The sequence below is a fragment of the Cyphellophora europaea genome, assembly GCF_000365145.1.
Source record: "Cyphellophora europaea CBS 101466 unplaced genomic scaffold supercont1.9, whole genome shotgun sequence".
NCBI classification, from domain to species: domain Eukaryota; kingdom Fungi; phylum Ascomycota; class Eurotiomycetes; order Chaetothyriales; family Cyphellophoraceae; genus Cyphellophora; species Cyphellophora europaea.
The window spans coordinates 61870-81954 of record NW_008481815.1 but is presented as its reverse complement, the minus strand read 5'-3'; the positions used below and the strand labels follow the sequence as shown (position 1 = coordinate 81954).

General features: G+C 52.6%; 8 protein-coding genes across 8 annotated transcripts; 3 read left to right on the top strand and 5 right to left on the bottom strand.

Moving 5' to 3' along the window:
• Window positions 1-285: 285 nt before the first annotated feature.
• On the bottom strand, window positions 286-1823 carry HMPREF1541_08481 (uncharacterized protein; the record flags this gene model as incomplete). Its single annotated transcript, XM_008722800.1, has 2 exons — window positions 286-1629; window positions 1680-1823. 2 exons carry the CDS (start codon window positions 1821-1823, stop codon window positions 286-288), a joined length of 1488 nt encoding a protein of 495 aa, XP_008721022.1.
• A 1043-nt stretch (window positions 1824-2866) lies between these two features.
• Window positions 2867-4768, bottom strand: HMPREF1541_08480 (uncharacterized protein; the record flags this gene model as incomplete). The annotated part of the gene is made up of 1 exon (XM_008722799.1): window positions 2867-4768. One exon carries the CDS (start codon window positions 4766-4768, stop codon window positions 2867-2869), a length of 1902 nt encoding a protein of 633 aa, XP_008721021.1.
• Window positions 4769-6461: 1693 nt separating this feature from the next.
• Window positions 6462-7420, top strand: HMPREF1541_08479 (uncharacterized protein; the record flags this gene model as incomplete). The annotated part of the gene is made up of 2 exons (XM_008722798.1): window positions 6462-7086; window positions 7131-7420. The coding sequence occupies 2 exons, from the start codon at window positions 6462-6464 to the stop codon at window positions 7418-7420; spliced, it is 915 nt and encodes a 304-aa protein (XP_008721020.1).
• A 35-nt stretch (window positions 7421-7455) lies between these two features.
• On the bottom strand, window positions 7456-8236 carry HMPREF1541_08478 (uncharacterized protein; the record flags this gene model as incomplete). Its single annotated transcript, XM_008722797.1, has 2 exons — window positions 7456-8131; window positions 8181-8236. The coding sequence occupies 2 exons, from the start codon at window positions 8234-8236 to the stop codon at window positions 7456-7458; spliced, it is 732 nt and encodes a 243-aa protein (XP_008721019.1).
• Window positions 8237-8541: 305 nt separating this feature from the next.
• On the bottom strand, window positions 8542-8775 carry HMPREF1541_08477 (uncharacterized protein; the record flags this gene model as incomplete). The annotated part of the gene is made up of 1 exon (XM_008722796.1): window positions 8542-8775. The coding sequence occupies one exon, from the start codon at window positions 8773-8775 to the stop codon at window positions 8542-8544; it is 234 nt and encodes a 77-aa protein (XP_008721018.1).
• Window positions 8776-10214: 1439 nt separating this feature from the next.
• HMPREF1541_08476 (uncharacterized protein) lies at window positions 10215-12137 on the bottom strand (the record flags this gene model as incomplete). The annotated part of the gene is made up of 1 exon (XM_008722795.1): window positions 10215-12137. One exon carries the CDS (start codon window positions 12135-12137, stop codon window positions 10215-10217), a length of 1923 nt encoding a protein of 640 aa, XP_008721017.1.
• Window positions 12138-13194: 1057 nt separating this feature from the next.
• Window positions 13195-17135, top strand: HMPREF1541_08475 (uncharacterized protein; the record flags this gene model as incomplete). Its single annotated transcript, XM_008722794.1, has 2 exons — window positions 13195-13212; window positions 13257-17135. The coding sequence occupies 2 exons, from the start codon at window positions 13195-13197 to the stop codon at window positions 17133-17135; spliced, it is 3897 nt and encodes a 1298-aa protein (XP_008721016.1).
• Window positions 17136-18036: 901 nt separating this feature from the next.
• On the top strand, window positions 18037-20002 carry HMPREF1541_08474 (uncharacterized protein; the record flags this gene model as incomplete). The annotated part of the gene is made up of 5 exons (XM_008722793.1): window positions 18037-18245; window positions 18298-18911; window positions 18956-19208; window positions 19259-19381; window positions 19432-20002. The coding sequence occupies 5 exons, from the start codon at window positions 18037-18039 to the stop codon at window positions 20000-20002; spliced, it is 1770 nt and encodes a 589-aa protein (XP_008721015.1).
• Between the last annotated feature and the right edge of the window lie 83 nt (window positions 20003-20085).

Here is a 20085-nt window from a genome sequence, read left to right as displayed (position 1 = left end):
GCTGGGGATAATGGCCATTGGGTACTTCGTGCGACCCACGTGCGGAATCCAACCATGACTTCTTGCAAAACTTCAGACGTTATGAGCACACTTGTCCCTCCCTGGCGGCACTCTGATGCACCCTCTGACCTGAGGCCAGATCGTCTTTGTCTCCAACGTTCGAGATCCGAGGTGAGAGGCATCCCGACTTTTGGATTCACGCCTTGATACTCTACAGTCGGCATCTTCTAAGCCGGAGACTGTCACAGATCCTGAAGTTGCTTGCAGATGTGGCACGCACCTAGACTATTCCTCAACGGCAGTCGCCACACGCTTGAAGGCATCCACCGTTTCTCCATGCTTCACCGTTCCATCGTGTAGTGCTGGTAACACGTGATGTCCCATACCGTTGTCAGCAACATAGCCTACAAACTTGTCCTTGACCCTGCTACTCAGCATTTCAAATTCATCGACCTCCCCGCTGCTTTGGAGGAATTCCATCACTGCGCAGTCCGCATCGGCCTCGGCATCGTAGTAGAAGACACCTGGCACAGAGACATCGCTGTCCCAGATTTGCCAACTGCGGAATGTTGGCGGCAGTTCCGGAGCCTTCACTGGGTTGTGCCCGAGTGCTTCGACCTGCGGTTTGCTGGCGGCTTCGCGGTCCCTAATGTCCTCTGGTTTCTCCCTCATGTTGTTAATACCTGAGATGTGCGAAAGCTGCTGCTTGATCCACGCCTTGGGAATGCGCTGCTTCTCGTAAAGGCGTATCGCCTCATCCAGCGATAGCACCCCGCGCACAACCTCGGATATCACTCGACCCAAGAACGCTCCGTCCTCCATCGCTGTCGCCGCTCCCTGCGCCATGTGGTTCTGCATGCAGTGAGCAGCGTCGCCTAACAGCACCAAGTTCCGCTTCGAATTCGACCATGTCTCCAGGCGTGGCATGGTCAGGAGTGGCCATCGTTGAGTGTAATCTACCAAGGAGATCATCTTCTGCAGCACCGGATGGTAGTCCTTGTAGTAGCTACGAAACTCGTCGGTGCTGACTGCTTCAGGTTTCGTAACATAATCATCTTTGCAGAAGGCGGTGACGATATTGCATTCGCGTCCCCCGGAGATAGGGTATGTGAGTATATATCCACGTGGGCCGGTCCAGACATCGCCGCCGGCGCTAAGTAGTCCGCGCGCCTCAGGTGCGGCAGCGTAGATTGCAGAATAGGAGAGCACCCCACGGTAGGCAGCTACTTTGGAGGTTGCTTTCGCTGTCACGCCGGGGAACAAGTGCGCTCGTGTGACAGATCGGATACCGTCCGCCCCAAGAGCAAGATCAAAGGTATAGCTTGCACCATTCTCGGTGGAGACGGCGACGCTCGGTCCCGAGTCGTGGATTTGCGAGACACGTGCGTTGACGATCAATTTGCACCCGTGGCGTTTGGCGGACTCAGCCAGGCCGGCGTGCAGGTGGTCGCGGCGGACTACCCACCATGGGAATCCGGTGTTTCTGACCACGGCTGTGGTGTCGGAGTGCTCAATGAGTGTGGCATCGGGGCCCCAGCGGGTATTGCACTCTTTGAAAGGCACGAGGTCATCGCCAATAATCTTGTCCACGCCCCATCGGATCAGGAAGCGGGATACATTGGGCAGCACCTACAGAGTTGAGCGGTTGATCTGTCATGGTTGACTGTTGTGAAACTCACCTGAATGCCGGCACCGATCTCTCCAAGCTCGGTCGCGGCCTCGAGAATGGTCACGTCTGCGCCTGCTCGTGCAATTGCAATAGCGGCAGTTAGGCCGCCGATGCCGGCTCCGATGATACCTACGCGTAGTCGTGAGTTCGCCATGATGGTTCCTGATCGTATTGAGCGAGTGAGAGTAACCCTTCTTATACCTTGAACCAGGCTACAAAGCCGGAAGATTGACGGACCCCTTTGTGATCTAATGCAACATCTTCGGATCCTGGAACTCCGTGTTCCTCGTCGGTCGCTGCTATGATCGACTCATACTCGCTTGCGCTTGTGTGACGTTTTAGAGGCACGTCAAGTGTCACTGCCCCACGGGTCCATAACCGCGGTACAGACGAAAGCTGTGCAGATCCATGATGCATTACGGTCTTGGAGTGGAACGGAGGATTAGCCTTGCCTCTGGCCGCGAGGACCTAAAGATAGCATGCGGCGCGTCCTCGTTTGAGCAATCCTGTTGATCCACTTCTTCCAAAAGCAGTAGTGTTTTTGCGTCCAGCATTTGGATCTCGTTGGTACGTAAGTTAACTACGTTCTGAGCTTTGCTTGGGAGCGAGGCTCCGTTCACGAATGGATCACACGTACATTCAGGCCAACCATTCCGGTCGGCCCATTGATAGAGTGGGAGGCGCAGGCGGAACTGGCGTCAATCAGACGCTGGGGCCACTTGGCGAGCTGCAATCCCGGTCGTTGAAAGATGATCCACTTCGGCGCACACAGCGCTTGATTGGGCCTGGAGTCGGTCAATAGTGTATGTAGCATTTATGTGGCTGACGATCCGACTCTAGGAGTACAACATGGTCCAAATGGGCATTATAGTAGACAGATTGGGCTACTCAACTTCACCGCCTGACTTAGTGGTTCGGGCTTTCGCGCAGCTGGGTTCCACCGACGGGCCGAGCGGCTGGTTGAGGCTGTCTCGCCCGTACCTGAGGCCGAACGATTCGCGGTGAGGCTCCACCAGACTTGCGGTGCACGACAGCAGAACAAGCAGAATTGGCTGTCAAGGGCACTCTATTCGTATGATACAGTAATCTCTACTGCCGGCACTCACGCCCCAATAATATACACAGTTCGCTCGTACGCAGAGTGAATTGATTTGGTGTTGCTATCTTTCGGGAGAGTACGTCATCCCTAGGTGCACATCAGTCTTCACTGACCACTGGCGGCGTACGCGTCTGCTGGAACCAGTAGTCCTTGTATTTGCCATTCTGTTGCAACAGAAAACTGTGAGTTCCTCGTTCGATGATCTTGCCTTGGTTAAGCATGAGGATCATATCGGCATCCACTATGGTCGACAGACGATGCGCGATGACAATTGTTGTCCTTCCTGTGGTCAGAGAGCGTAAAGCATCTTGGATCTTCGATTCAGTCTCGGTGTCTAAAGCAGAGGTAGCTTCGTCGAGAAGCACAATCTGTGGGTTTCTCAACATGACTCTCGCGATGGCAATGCGCTGCAACTCGCCCCCTGAAAGCTTGACGCCTCGCTCTCCAGCCTTCGTGTCATATCCTCTCGGGAAGCTCATGATACGGTCGTGTATTGCAGCAGCCCGACAGGCACAGTGGACTTCTTCGACTGTGGCGTTGAGTCTGCCATAGCGAACATTCTCGAAGATCGAGGCATTGAACAGAACCGCATTCTGAGGCACGAAACCGAAAGCCTCACGTAAGGATTGTACAGTGACGTCCCTGAGATCCACACCATCGACTTTGATCGAGCCTGATGCAACATCGTAAAAGCGCATGAGCAGCTTTAGCACTGTGGACTTTCCACTGCCTGTCTCGCCAACGATAGCGATTGTCTGTCCCGGTTTGGCGCGGAAAGATACATTCTTCAGCGTGATTTGCTCGGCGTTGTATCCAAAATCCACATCTGAGAATTCGATCTCCCCGGATAGGAAAGAAGGCAGTGTACGTGGACCGTCTTTGATATCGGATGATTGCTGGAACAGTTCCAACAAGCGCTCTGCGTCAATGAGATCGGATGATAGTTGACGGAAATTGTAGCTTAAATGCCATAACGGCCTCGTAACGCTGTCCCAGTACACCTCGATAGCCACAAAGATGCCGACCGGGCTCAAACCAAGTGCGATCCTGTATGCTGACAGAAGGGCAGTGGCCAGCCTGCCGGCAATTTCAATAAATTGCTGCGCAGCGAAAATGTAGATGGCGACATCATTGTCCCACTGACTCGATGAGATCGCCGTGCTGGCTGTGTCAAAGAGACGTTCGTGCTCGTGGCGATGACGATTGAAGAACGATACCGTGGACCAGTTGCTAATCGTTTCGTAGAGTAATTGACTCTGTGATCTCGAGTCCGCTGCATAAGTTCTTCGTGCTTTGGCCATGACGATAGAAATGGTGTAGGTAACGAAGCTGAATGCTACACCGACATATAGCACGATTACAGCCCCATAGATGCCCAGAATGGCATTCACATACCAAAGCGCGACAACAACATCGATCAGGAAGGGAGCCGTCTCCAAGGCCAACATACGTAGCAACGAACTCATGGAGCCTGCTTGTTCCACTGCCTTGATCAACTCGCCCGAGGCTTTGCTATCGTGAAAGCTCATGGGCAGACCCATGACGTGGTCAAAGGCTGCGACACTGAGACGCAAGCGTGTCCGGTTCGACACGCGAATCTCGAGGAACTCGCTGAGCGCAGGAAGCCCACAAGCCTCTTGCAGCAGCAGTTCGTAGAGGATCCAGAGCAAAATTTCCTGTACTGGCACCGGACCGCCAGCACTGACGACGAGATAGAGCTTGTCTACGACGATGCCGAATTGTCGTGGGTAGAGAACATTCAGAGCCCGCTCTGCGAGTATGTTGAGGCCTATAACACAGAAGTATGCCTGGAGTTTCCGTTCGGCCGATGGCCAAAGGTACGGCAAGAAGACTTTGAATTGAGCGAGGTATCCAAACAAACCACCTTTTTGCTTCACTGCGTCCTTGTGTGCGGCCGAAAAGATAGGTCGCTCACATTCGGACTCGTCGTCGTCATCAGATTCGCCATCGTCGTCCTTGGGCATTGACTGGTATTTCATGCTGCTGTTCGAACTGCTAGAGCTTCGTGAAACAAGGAGACGCTCTGTTTCGTCCTGGGTGGGTGGAATGGATCCTCGAGAATGTGCAACACATGTCCCACAGAGGCCAAGGAACAACAGCAGCCTGGCGCTCTCTAAAGCTGGATGTATGTGGAAGCCGGTGTGCGACTCGTAGCTCCGCAAATGAACTATAATGCTAGGCACCTCCAGGACAGCATTAACGATAGCTGCAGCGCCGTACGCTCTCCACGAAGGATGGGACTGGACGAGAAGCAGTAGCGTCAATGTCAGCCAGAGGAGTGTTCCAAGCAGCGACTGGGCACCGCCTGTATTCTCCGTCGTGTGCTTATGGTGGCTTGCAGCAGTGTGAATATGGAGTCCGCTCTGGACCAGGAAGGTCACTGTTATACTGCTTGTAAGACAGATGATGGTATATAAAAGTCCCTGGGATCTGCCGCCTGACTTTGCAGCTTCTGTCGGTGAAGTTGAAATGTACGCTGCAGTGAAAGCCGTGGCAGCACAGCAGGGCACGGTAAGACCGTAGGAGTCGGAGAAAAGAACCATTGTGTAGTCAGAGTCCAAAGTGACGGTTAGGGTCGGTGATTGTCGCAGTGCGATGCGCGCAGTGCGATGGCTGTCTCGGATCGTAATAAAGCAGGAAAAAGGACCCTTTCACGGCCTGCTTCGCGAGCGTCAACTCGAGTCGTTGGACCTTCAAACGTGTGGCATTGAAGGGGAGTGGCCTTATATGTCGATGTGTTCTGCGCGCGGCGACTGGCGATTTTCCACAACAAAGTCTAGATCATTAATGACTCGAACGACAACCAATCGCATAAACCACAACCTCCAGAGTAGCTCCAACACAGGTAAAGGGCAGCCGTGCCATGCTATGGCGAAGAAGCAAATGACCCTCAATGAAGGATGATGAGCCTGATTTGGATGAGGTGCAAGATTATGATGCACAGTTGCGACGCCTACCGATGACTCAAACCTTCATATGTCGAACGGAGAAGGGTTCAGCTGTGCGCCTGGGCCCAGAGCGGCGAACATAGCAACCCAATGCCTGCTCATTACAGCAGGAACACAACGAAGCGGCTAGCCTACAACAAGCAGATGACTCACGAAGAAGAGGGATCGCGGCGCAAGTTGTCTCCAGATATCTCATACGTCTGCCAGTCCAAAGGCAGCGGAAATTTCGGTCGCCAGCTTAGGCCTTGCTCGGATCGGTTCCGCCCCTTCTGAAAGCCACAGGCGCCACGCGTGGGAAGACAATTCTCCATTTAGCGACATCGCCACACTGAAAAGAGTCAAGCTCTCACGAGGTTGAGAATCGGCTTCGAAGGACTGTCTACATGCTCAACGCATGCTTAGTATACCAATGCCCGTGCGACGATGCTCGACGTCTGTAATGCAGATGAGCGGCTCGGGGCGCGGCGCGGAGGCAGCTTATCGCCACTGCCGTAGTGATGCCGAGAGCCAAGCGCCAACCCCCTCGGTAGCTGCTCGGGCTCTTCTTGCTTCGATATGACTGTGAGAACTTGCATCTCTTGTCTGGAAGGGTCTGCAAAAGCTGTTCAGCAGCCAGCTCCAAGAATGGCCGACGAGCTTCCACCTTGGGACCCAGAATGGGCTGCTGTAAGATTGTATGTGCGGAATGCGTACCTCCTAGCTGACGTCACAGTTCGAGGCCGCCATGGGAGGTCGGCCGAAGCTATCTTATGAGAGCGCACAGGTCAGCAGAGAGCAGTTTAGTCACTTATTCGCGGCACTGGCAGCTGCCTCGCCACCAAAACCCGACTCTATCAAGGAAGAAGTTGTCCAGATCACTCCCGAGCGGTACGTAAAGATCTACACCCCCGCGCAGGCGTCTGGACAACTCCCTGTTGGACTCTACGTCCATTCCGGCGGCTGGTACGCTGGTGCAGTCGAATTCGAAGATGGACTGTGCCGCGACATTGTTCAGAGGTCGAACATCATTCTCTTCTCACCAGAGTACGGCTTAGCTCCTGAGAACCCTTTCCCTGACGGTCTGAACGATGTCTGCAAAGCATATGAGTGGATGCACGAAAACGCTTCGAAGTATGGCGGCGATCCGACTCGGAAAGCCGTCATGGGTGGGTCCGCAGGAGCCAATCTGTCGGCTTGTGTTGCGGTCAAATACGCCTCTGATCATGCCTTGCGGCCTTCGGCTATCTTACTGGGCGCCATGGCATCGTGTGACCCACGAGCGCTTCCCGATGAGTATCGACGTCGTTTGACACCTGAGAAGTACAAGGATCTTCCAATGATTTCAACGCAGGATATGATCACAGCTCGAGGTAAGATGCTCATCGCATCGGGGCATATATGCTGACGCGTGTAGAATGGCTCAATGCTCCCCCAGATGACCCTCTACACTCGTGCCTTCTACACCCGAGTGTCAAGCTCCTGCCTCAGACCTACATTGCGGCTTGCACAAACGATCCTACTTATCAGGAAACCATGTTCTTCTACGAAGAGTGCAAGAAGCACGGCGTTGTCGTAGAAGTCAAGGAATTTGTCGGTTGGCCGCACTTCTTTTGGGGAATTCCTACTTTAGCCGCCACCGAAGTCTTTCAGAGTGTCTGGTGTCAGAAGCTCAATGAGATGCTCGAGACGGCGGCTGCCTCATAGATCTATGGTAGAACTTATCATTCAGTACTAGTGCTTCACATACCACCGGTGACCTCGATCACTGCACCATTGACCCAACGACTCTTCTCGCTAAATAGAAAAGTGACGACGTCCGCAACCTCGTCTGGCTTTCCAAGACGGCCCATGGAGATCCTCTGCTCAATACGCCTCACTGCATCTTCTCCTTCCATCACCGAAGCATTGGTTGGCGTATCAATGGGTCCCGGCGCGATTACGTTGACCCTAATTCCCTTAGGTCCCAACTCCAGCGCCATGGACTTTGAGAATCCAATCACTCCGAATTTGGTAGCATTGTAAATTGCGAAACCAGCCGAGGCTCGGATGCCAGCAGTGGACGAGACGTTGACGATAACTCCACCAGTCTGAAGGTGAGGAATGCACGCTCTGGTCATGTTGTACGGGCCGCGGAGGTTGGTGCTGACGAGCTTGTCCCAATATTCGTCTGTGGTTTCGGCGAGCGGACTTTCAGTAGGGTTAACGCCTGCGCAGTTGAAGAGACCGTCGATTCGACCGAAGTGACCAACGATACGAGCAACAATCTCATTACACTGCTGGCTTGAGCCTACATCCAAGGCATAGAATTGATGTTCACCTCCCAACTCGCTACAGCCAGTCTTGACTGCGGCCTCGTTGATATCGCACAAGGCGATCGTCGCACCCTCAGCTGCGAGTGCTTTATAACTGGCGTGACTGCTGCGATCAGTGGTGCGAACTCCAGTACGATCGTGCACACACTAACCCAATCCCACTGCCCGCGCCCGTCACAACAATGATTTTACCACTCAACTCAGTCATGTTTGTCATTTCTCAAAGAGGTAAAACATGGTCGTATGAAAGTCATGAGGGGAAATACTCCATGACGTGGGTCTTAACGGAAAAGTGCGATTCAGCGGCGGCAACCGAACGATAACAAAGTCTTGGACTTTTGTTCAACATCTAAACACATTCGGGACCTCAAATTGACTCGACAACTAACCGAAACTGATGTGAGCGAACACAATTGGAAAGACTGTGTTGGACTATCGCCAAGAGAGTCTTAATTGTTCGTTCGCGATGTGTGTCTTCCGCGAGCCACCGCTATATTTGAGACTATGATTGGGCTAATTGCCCTTTACACGACCGTCAGGCTGACCATCCTTGCGGATGCCTCCATGCTCGGTAGGCTTGTAGTCATCACCATCGCTGCCTCCAGACGCTTGCCCTCCGGCAGTCCCGCCAGTCTGTCCACCCTTCTTACCGGCCTCGACGGGATCAACCTTGCCGCCGGCGAACTCGCCGCCAACGCGCTGGTCAGGCTGACCGTCCTTGCGGAGGCCGTCGTGCTCTGTGTCCATACTTAGTATTGATTGCAGAAGGTCGACCATGGGAGGCGTCCTGGGAAAAGATTATACCTGTAGGTTTGTAGTCGGACATGATGTGTAGACTTTAGACCGGTGGAAATGAATTTGGTTCGTGAGTGGGATTGCTGGGCTTTGATGAGGAAAGACGTGGATAGGACGGGCTCAAGCACAGTATTTATGCTTCTGCAGGCTTCTCTGAGACTGCAACAACGACATCATCATTCGGTCGGAATTCCCACTGTAAAGTGCAGCTGAGACCGTGATGGGAGCTGTAATGATTCATGATAGCAGTTAATCAGCCGTGAAGGGAGGTACACAATCGTCACCAGCGAAGTCGTCACGCCAGTAAGCGTGAGGGTGGTGCCGGGAACGGAACGTGCTTCCAACCCCAGATCGCTGGCACATTCCCCTGCACGCGAGGAGATCGCTCGCGGGTAGATCGAATGTGGGGAAAAGAATCTCGTTCCTGCAGGCGGTTGTACTCGGATCTTCAGGCGGCCGCGGCACAAGGCAACCATGCTCAGGGGTCGCGCTAACCGTGTTTAGATCATCTTGAGCGTCATCATAATTGGTTGACATGGTGAGGCCCGTCATGATTTTCCTGTCGGCTCGGACTGGGCTTCCGTCTAATTGTCCCTGTTGCATTACTGCGACGCAGTGATGCGATCCGTGGTTGCTCGTACGCCCAGAACTCGTTGGCGAGGGGAACCCGGCCATGTTTCCATGTATACAGTCACGGGCAAGCATTGGTTGACATTTGCCTCGATGTGCACATCTGAAGGGCATGGTTGTAAGTACATTTGCTCTTGCTGACTTTGACCACACCTTCCGAGCACGTAACGTACGTCAGTCTGTCCATTGGAGGCTAGAGACTTCACCAAACCACTCCTTCAGCCACAAATCCCTCCTTGATGATCACCGAGAAGGAAGACTACGCGCTCTCCCGTGTCATTCTGAATTCTACAGGTTGGAAGAGGCAATAGTGATGCCCCGGCGAATGTCCAAACCAGACCGCGGAGCAATCTGCATCAGTGACGAGACGCAGCCCGTATCGCCGCTTCGGCCATCGGTGCCCATGCCTCGCCAACGAACTCCTCAGCAAGATGCAGGCATTGATAAGCTCACTACGATTGCGTGTGGGCGTGAGGCTATCAGAACAGTTCAACAAATGAGTAGACTGGCGGGCACGAATGCATGTACAAGAATCGGGTGATGCCAATATACATCGTTACTAGATTTTGAGAGATTGTTTTGGTTCCTGGGCTACGCTACAGACCTGATGTCGCTTAAGGTCTGGGCCAAATATGATGATTCAGCTCAACGCAACCGGAATGCAAAGAACCGGACGTAGACTCCACCAGCCTAAGAGGGAGACAGCCAGCAGAGCTTTCCGGCTGGCGTAAAGGATTCCCAGATGCCGTACCTCGGCCCTTTCATAATGCATCACGCAAGATGACCTCACTAGCCTTCTCGCTGAGCATGAAGATGGCGATGACTGGGAATGAGCCTGGCACATTCGGAAACGCAGATGCATCGACCACGCGTAAGCCTTCGGTCCCTCTGACCCGGAAATCTGCGTCGAGCACAGCATTGGGGTCATCATCCGGCCCAATGGCGCAAGTGCTCGCTGGGTGGTGCGCAAATGCTTGTGACTTGATGTAGTCCTTGAGTGCATCGCCTGTCAGATTTTCGCCGGGGTAAACCTCCTCGATGGGGGTATATGGGGTCGGAACAGCTTTGAAACTTTCTCGCATCCTCTCCACACCTTCAGCCAGCGCCTGCAGGTCTTCGTCTGCACCGTCAGTGAAGAATCTGAACTGAATGTCTGGCACATCTCTTGGGTCTGATGTCAATAGAGTAACAGATCCCGCTCGATTGCGGGGATTTGACTTCACGACGGTGTGTGTATATGCGCCAACAATGTCTTCAGCGGGAAGTTCCGGAGGAAGAAAACCGATTATGTTCCCTGGACCGCCATACATGACAAGATCCGATGTTTCGGAGTCTGCAGTGCTGGATGTCATTTTGGCGAGCTGGTCGAAGCCAAGGGAGCGATATGGTCCGGTGCCGTTTGCGTCCCACTGAGCCATACAAGGGTCGTCGTCTTCCCCAGCACGACACTCGCTAAACATTGAAAATTCTTCCTCGAAGCGAAAGATCACAGCTATCTCGTAGTGATCCTGAAGATTTCTCCCAACTCCAGGCAGGTCAACTTTGACGGGGATATCGAGCTCTTTAAGCTCATCAGCAGGTCCAATGCCGCTCAATAAGAGCATTTGGGGGCTGTTGAATGCGCCGCCTGCAACGATGACTTCGCGAGTCGCAAATGCTTGTCGGACAGCCCCCGGTTCACCCTGAGCACTCACGTTGACGCGTGGGTCGGCTCTATAGAGCTGTTCACCTTCCAAATACTCGACGCCAGTTGCACGCAAGTCGTTGTCGAGCAAGATTCTTGATGCTAGGCTGTTGAACTTGACAGTCACGGGGTGGCCACCGTTGAACGCCTCGTTCAACCTCGTTGCAGCACTGCTTCTTCGGCCAGCCTTGTCGACTTTGAAGGGCATTTGGTACAGGTCCTCATCTGTGTCACGCGATGGCGCCAGGGCGTTGATATCGTTGAGGACAACCGTATCCCAGTCGGTCGAGACGCTCCTTTCATCTTTGCCGAACCCAGCAGCAGTTCCCCGTGCGTTGGCTATTCTCTGTGGGTCCTTCGCAATGACATCCGCATGGGTGACATCAACCCCGAGATAGCCTCCAAAGCCGTGACCTGGCACTCCTTCTTGAACATGCAAGTTGTCCTCGATTGCCTCGTAGTATGACCTCATGTGAGAAGCAGACCAACTATCGTCTCCTGTGATGTTGGCAATTTGGTCCCAGTCCCTGTCTGGAGGAACGACGACAATGCCACCGTTGTGAGTGTCGCAACCTCCCAAGGTCCCGGCTCGCGGGTAGAATACACCAAGGCGGCGGGATCCCTCAGGGGGATCAGCACCGACATACTTGTCACCCTCCGAGGTCTCCCATACCAGCTTCTCATCCAAGGCAGCATCCTCTTCGTCCTCAAAGTTGTGGACGTAGAAGAACCAGCCCTGCTCCGGATCGATTTGGTTGAGTCCGAAAAATGCCGGAATGGTTTGATTTATAGTGTCTGTCTTGTTGACACCAGCCTCAAGCACCAGTACCGAATGTCCAGCTTCGGCCAGGTTCGCCGCCAAGGGGCCGCCTCCTGGGCCAGACCCGATCACAATGTACTCATATGTATCGGAGTTCGCCTGCACATGATCGGCTGGCAGCGCTCTACTCAGCGTAGCGAGAACCGCCGTGCCGGTCAGGACGTGCTTAAAGCCGAGCATTGTGATGAATAGTATGCTTGACAGAGCTATATTCGTCTCAGGACTTTCGAGAAGGATATACGACTTCACCCATGCACATCCCTCTTGTATAGGTGTTTCCCAAGCTGCTAAAAAGCTGCTAGTAGGGCATCTTCTGCGATGCTCGGGTTCTCCTTACGTCAAGTCTACAAAGTGCCCCACGCTTGTCGACCTGCTGGAGTTTTGACTCCGACGCTCGACATCAGGTCGGTTTCTTCTAGCTGGCGCGACATCGGAGGTGACGCCTGTCATTACCTTAACGGGCAACAGCGACGAGCATCTTTTTCTGTCCGTCCATGCCCGACTCTTCAGCGGATGCAGATGGCGGAAAGGAAGGGTGGATTTGGCGAAGCATTGCTTGGTGGCGTTCTTGGCGACCAAGGGTACCAGCATTGATGCTGATCTGGAAAAATCTAATCTTATCTGATATTTCCTGATCGCCGACGTGCTCCCTGCAAGCTACGTAACTGCAGGACATCCAAGGCCTGCAACTTGAATGATCGTCTCTCTAGGCGTGCTGTGTTCTACTCAGTCTCGCTGTAGCACTGCGGAGCGGCTGCTAAGGCGTCAGTGGATATTATTGACGTGAAAATTTTCATCTGATAAGATTGTGAACGGTCGAGCTAAAGCTTGACGCGTCTTTAGCGCTCGCGGCACTTCTCTACTCCCTGCTTCGCTTGTTTTTTTTTGACCAGACGCCGACGGAAGATGGACGCGAACCATCAAGCCACGATCGCTGGGCTGTTAGCGTTGCCACGACGCTTGCCCGGACATGACTCGACTGATCTGCGCTGGTGTTCTCTAGCCCAAAGAGGCTCGAATCGCGAGTTCGCTCCTGCTGGTAGACGGTGCGACTTCCGTGATCAGCGACGGGAGAGCCTTTCGAGTCCTGTGCTGTGAGTTCCGCGATGTAAAATCAGAATATCGTTTTCCCTTGTTCGTGATCATGCGTGGCCAGTTCTTCGCGGACGTTGTTGAGCCGTCAACTGCCTTATGAATCTGTATACTGCAGCACCCATTTTTGCACCTTTCCACAGCAATGGCTCCAATTCCAAACGTATGTCACCAGACTTCGCAGACACACCCGACTGACCATGCTAGTATATCAAGGGCGTCTTTGGCTGGTTCAGACTTCTGCTGTATGCGCAGCCACCATTGCAAGATGTGGCGCTCCTGTTCTGCGGCACTGTCACGGCCATTGCATCAGGAACGCCTGTGCCGATACTCGGTATCATATTTGGCCAGCTCATGGATGACCTGAACTCTGCTACCTGCGAAGCTTCCGACTCTTCACTGTTCACCCGGGACACGCTGCGTGCGAGCATTAACAACAAGGTACTAACAGTTGTGTACATCGCGATAGGGAATCTGGTCCTTATCTACGTGTATATTGTCAGCTGGAATCTTTTCGGGGAGAGACTTGCCCAGCGCGTTCGTGAGAAGTATCTGAGAGACATGCTGAGCAAAGACATTGCGTTCTTTGATCATGTTTCCCCGGGAGAGATGGCAAACAACCTGGACGCCGACGTGAATGCAATCAAGCAAGGGACGTCGCAGAAAGTCGGCGTTGTCATCAACGCTATCTCTTTCTTCATCGCAGCGTATACTATCGCATTCATAAAAAATGCCCGACTCGGCGGGATCTTAGTGTCCCTGACACCAGCCTTTCTTCTCATGGCACTGGTCGGAGGTCACTTCATTGGGAGATTTACCGGAGCCATGTCGACATCGGTAGCCTCGGCATCAAACATTGCCTTCGAGGCATTGTCAAACATTACGCTTGTGCGAGCGTACAGTGCAGATGGAAAGCTTGCTGACCGCTTCGCCACTTTTCTGGCCGCCGCAAAGTCAGCCGGCACACACAAAGCGATCACGGCATCGGTGCAGGCAGGAATGCTCTTCTTCATCGCTTATAGTGCAAACGCGACTGCTTACTACGTAGGCAGTCGACAAATCGCAGACGGTGTCGAAAATGATGGGGGCATCACGGTTGGGACAATCTACACCGTCATCTTCATCCTCGTTGATGCCACAATCATTCTGAGTACGGTGGCACCATTCTTGCAGCTGTTCGGAGCTGCCCAGTCTGCGCTTGAGAAGCTCGAAAAGAATATGGATACTGGCTCGACAGTAGACGGCAGGCAAACACTGCAGGTTACTGATCGCGACACTCCATTACTCAGATTCAGTGGCGTTTCGTTCGCTTACCCGTCCCAACCAAGTGTCCAAGTCCTACGAGATTTGACTCTGAGCATCCCAGCCGGAAAAAGCACTGCTGTGATTGGCCCCTCTGGTAGTGGGAAGTCTACTATCGCAAGTCTTGCTCTGGGCATGTATCGTCCGTCGACAGGAGAAGTCTGGCTTGGCAACGGCCTAATGCGCGACCTTTCCATCACTTCTGCCCGAGGCCTGATGAGTTTCGTTCAGCAGGATGCAACTCTCTTCGACCGTTCAATCTTGGAGAATATAGCTTTGGGCTTGATCAATTCTCCGCAACACCGACATCTAAACCAGGTTCTACTTTCGGACAAGTTGGCGGCAATCGCTGCTCGTGTCCGCGAGGGAGTTGATATCTTCCAGGCAGCAAAAGATGCTGGCGGACAATGTACAGAGATCATTGAACTTGTGGTTGACGCAGCAGGTCAAGCTGATGCCGACGCTTTCATTCAAAATTTACAAGACGGCTATGGTACCACTGTTGGATCAAAAGGAGCTTTGATCAGTGGAGGTCAGAAACAGCGCATCGCTCTCGCAAGAGCGCTTGTGAAGAATCCAGAAATTCTGATTCTCGACGAAGCCACAGCTTCCCTCGACTCAGCAAGCGAACAACGCGTGCAACAAGCACTCGTAGCGGCAAGTCGTGGACGCACCACTCTCACAATTGCACATCGCCTGTCCACGATCAGAGATGCGGATAATATCGTTGTTATGCGTTCTGGACAGATAGTGGAGCAGGGAACTCATGCAGGACTCATGGCCGCCGGCGGCTTTTATCTTGAGCTCGTTCAACTCCAGCAAAACACTGACAAGTCTGAACGACACAACAACCACCTCGACGACGCTATTCATGAACAACTCGACGACGTAGGACCGAAGGAGAATTCTGATGGCGCGGCTCAGGGAAGCCCTGCCCAGCCTTCGAAGCTGCCGAGTGCTGCAGGCAGTGATCCAGAGATCGAAGCCAAAAGGAGTATTTCTTACGTGCTGAACACTCTTGGACCGATGTTGAGGCCAAGCGCAATGGTCCTTGTTGTCGCCTTCACAGCCATGCTCATAGTCGGTGGCACCTATTCCGCATCAGCTCTCATTCTTGGCAACACCATTGGCAGATTAAGTCCTTGCAACGGGTCAGAAGCGATCCGAAGCTCTGGAAGATTCTTCGCCCTTATGTTCTTCATCCTGGCCATAATTGAGCTCTTGGCGAACATCATCAGCTGGTCAGGCTTTGGACTTGCTTCTGAAAGGTTCTTGCGGAATATCCGACTGCGGGCATTCAAGTCTCTGCTCAACCAAGATCAGGGCTGGCACGAATCATTCAACAGAACACCAAAATCACTGCTGTCCTTGATCACTGCGGACTGTAATGCAATTGGTGGTTTGACGGGAAGTACAATCGGGACCATACTCTCCATCCTTGTGAACATGGTTGCTGCGATTATTCTGACTCATCTTGTCGCCTGGAAAATTGCCCTCGTCTGTCTAGCGGTTGTTCCGCTTATTATGGGTACAGGAGCTATGCATATGATCGCCCTGGCGAGGTTCGCTGCCAGGCACTCGCAAGCATTCAAAAACTCGATAGGTATTGCTGTCGAAGCTGTTGAGTCCATCAAGACCGTCGCGGCACTTTCATTGGAAGAGGAGATTCTGCAAACATACCGCCGCTCCTTAAAAGCTCCGACAAAGGAGATGACGAAACAAAGCGCCTACTCTTACATGTGGCTAGCGTTGGCCTACGGGCTGCCCACTTTCCTATTCTCGCTCTCCTTCTGGTGGGGAAGCTCTCTGGTACTAACAGGCGAATACACCCAGGTCGACTATTACATCTGCACAATCGCCCTACTTGTAAGTGCCCAGCTTTGGGGTCAGCTCTTCACTATTGCACCGGACGTGTCGAAGGCTTTCGAGGCTGTCCGAAGAGTGGTCAATTTGTTCGATCTGGACTCTTCAAAGGAGGGCCAGGTTCGAGGAGACAGTCCGTCGGCGGGAGAAAAATCACTCTCGCCGCTCAAAGATGCTGGAGCAAGTATCGTTCTTGAGGACGTTCATTTCGCCTATCCGGCTAGACCACAGGTCGAGGTTCTCAAAGGTCTTTCTCTGAGCATAAGACCAGGACAGTTTTGCGCTTTAGTAGGTCCAAGTGGAGCCGGAAAGTCTACCGTTTTCACGATGCTCGAACGAATGCATAGACCAGAGTCTGGGAACATCACTATTGACGACAGGGATATTGGGTCAAGCGATGTGACGTTCCGCAACACGATCTCCTACGTGCCGCAAGACAGTGTTCTCTTTGACGGCAGTGTCCGGTTCAACCTCGAGCTTGGCGCGACGCCTGATCAGAAGATAACGGACGCTGAGCTTGCAGAGGCATGTCAGCTCGCAAACATTCACGACAAGATCATGTCTCTTCCCGAAGGATATGATTCAAATTGCGGGTCGGGAGGCTGCCAGTTATCCGGTGGCGAGAAACAGCGGCTTGCCGTAGCCAGAGCTCTAATTCGGAAACCAAGGCTGCTTCTCCTGGATGAATCAACATCAGCTTTGGACGCACATAACGAGAAGGCACTTGAGAACGGGTTAAGCAACGCTCGCCGCGCCACAGGCATGACTGTTGTTGCAATCGCTCACCGTCTAAGCACGATCAAGAACGCAGACATCATCTTTGTCATCGACGGTGGAAGAGTGATCGACTCAGGCCGACACGAAGAGCTGTTGGCCAGGTGTGATATGTACAGAGTCAATGCCTCTCACCAAGGCTTCTAGACTTGTGGCAGCCTGATCAAAAGCCGCAGGATATTGAAACATTTACGCTCGTGAGTGGGGCAAAGCGCAGAGGACAGGTTGTGGCTCAATAGTGTCTCGCTCTACTGACAGGACTTGTCTGTCAACAAGTCCGTATAAAAAGTGTCTTTGCAGGATTTGCAACGTGCTTGATCAAGCGTCGCGTCTTTCCAGGTAAGGAGAGGCGAGCGCTGTTAACCGCTGCTGAAGCTCCTAGGACAAAAGTCTCGATGCCACAAGTACTCAACATTCATGGCACGCGACAAGTGTCATGAGTCACAGCTCCATTGGACCGGTGTTCCGTCTGCAGGCTTGACCAACATTGGCGGACTTGAGCAATCCTGGTTACTTTGAAAGAATGAGCCAAGAAACTCCCTGCAAGGGTCAGTTGTCAAAAATTGCACCATGATCCCCACACGTGCGTTCGGAGAGAGATTACGGAGTAGTCCAGGCTGGTATCAGCCATTGCCGCTCCGAAAGAAAGCGAGCTGGGGGCGCATGCTCCAGAGCAGGGAAAATTTTCATCTGATAAGATCACACGGAAATATCCGGATCGTTTGCTAGAGCGTATCGAGCCTCGACAAGGCGCCAGGCGCTGTGATCTGCAGCACCACAAGCACCGGACAGCCTTGGCAGACCTGTTCGAACGCGCGACTTGAGCACCCTCTTCGCCAGATTTTACCGTCCTGGGAGCAGCTTCCAGGGATCCAAATGGACCGCCATCCCCACTCGCGACCGAAGTCGCTCTCGCCAAGTGTCTCAGTGCGATGAGAGACGATGCTCATGTTGTTTTATAGCTCAGAATTCCAAGTATAACTTAACTTTGTCGGTCAGGTCCTTGTCTGTACAGCTTTTGGACCGAGCAATAGCACACTTTTGCACTATGGCAGAAGTCCTTACTGATCAAGCGACACGCACACAATCAAAGATCCATGCTACGGGGCTGGATATGTCTGAAAAGAATCAGGGCTCGGATACTCCTTCAGAACGCAAAAATGATCCGTCAGAGGAAGACTTCCAACGTGGTGTCCGGCAGGCTCGAGCAATCACAACAGTATGGGGAAAGCGGACGTTGTGGCTCATGTTTGCGCTGTGAGACTGCTCATTATGCCTCTTGAAAAGTTCAGCGGCTTACTACTAGCAGACTATACATCGTATCTTTCGTCGACCAGCTCCTTGTCTCAGTCCAGTCATCCTTGAACCCATACATCACATCAGCCTTTGGTCGACATGGCCTGCTTGCAGCTGTCAGCATCGTGCCTACAATTCTAGCCGGTACTGCCAAATTGACGTTAGCCAAAATCATCGATCTATCTGGTCGTGTCGAGGGATTCATCTTCATGCTAGGAATATCTATTCTTGGTTGCATCATCAAAGCAACTGCTCAGGACATTCAAACCTACATTGCAGCCCATACCCTCTACTGGACTGGTCATCTTGGCTTACTGTATGTCATCGACGTAATGCTTTCTGATATGACTACGCTCAAGAACCGCATGATAGTTCTGACAGTCAATACCACACCTCTGATTGCGACGACGTTCGCCGGTCCAAGGGTGGCGGAGCTGTTCTACAACAACAGCAACTTTCGCTGGGCATTTGGCGCATTCTCGTTTGTACTCGCCGGTATATGCCTTCCAGTCATTGTGATCATGTTGTGGTCTCAACGAAAGGCTGTCAAGACTGGAGATCTGATTCGATACGACTCTGGTCGTAACTGGTGGCAATCGATCAAACATATATACATCCAGATGGACAGTAAGTGTTCATGTACCTGCTACAGCTCAGGCTAACATTCAAAGTCACCGGGATCATTCTGATTACGGCCGCCTTTGCGCTGTTTCTACTACCATTCAGCTTAGCATCATATGCTCCACAAGGCTGGAGAACCGGATACATCATTGCCATGCTGGTGCTGGGGATCATTCTTATGCCGACATTTTGTGCTTGGGAGCGATATGTATCACCAGTTCCTTTCTTGAAGTGGGAATATCTCCTGAATCCCACGATACTGGGTTCTTGCTTCTTGTATTGCATTCTCTTTGTCTCGATATTGTAAGTCCCCCCCTTAATGATTTTCTATTGCGAATACTAAGCTTTGTCAGCTGTTGGAACTCCTACATGAGCTCATACCTCCAAGTCGTTCATCAGCTAAGCATCAGCAACGCGGGATATGTTCTCAATGCCTTGTCCCTGACTTCGGCCGTCTTCAGCCCTTTCATCGCCTGGTGAGAGTGTTCTTCATGGTATACAGTACGATACTAACATGTGTTTACAGGATTATACGAGCAACTGGCGACTTCAAGTACACTGCGTACTCCGGTGTACCCATCCTTGTCATTGGGACAGCACTGCTTATTCCTTTCCGTACACCCAACACGAACATTGGATTGGTTGCATTTACACAGATCCTGGTAGGCCTTGGCAGCGGCATCTTCTCGACCTGCGTTCAGTTGTCTATCATGGTACCTGTAACCCATCAAGAGATTGCAGCCGTGCTCGCTATTCAGGGTCTTTTCGGATCAATTGGCTCATCCATCGGCATTGCTATCGCAGGTGCGATCTGGAATAACGTGCTGCCAGATCAGCTCTACAACCGGTTGCCTGACGAAAGCAAGGATCTGGCAGCGAGCATTTTTGCGTCCCTACCAACACAGCTCAGCTACGAGTGGGGCTCACCTGAGCGCGAAGCAATCGTGGACGCTTACGGGGCCGTCCAGAGGTACATGGTTATTGCTGGCGCCTGCTTCACACCGTTTTGTTTGCTTTCGATCTACATCTGGAGAAATGTCAACGTCAAAAAGCTGGAAGAAGAGTATGGAAGGCAGACCAAGGGTACAGTGTGGTAAGAGCAGGCGTGATGTGCGTTTCTCATCGGTGACGCAGACATTATCCACCGAATGAATGTGTCTGCCGAAACAGGAAACCACAC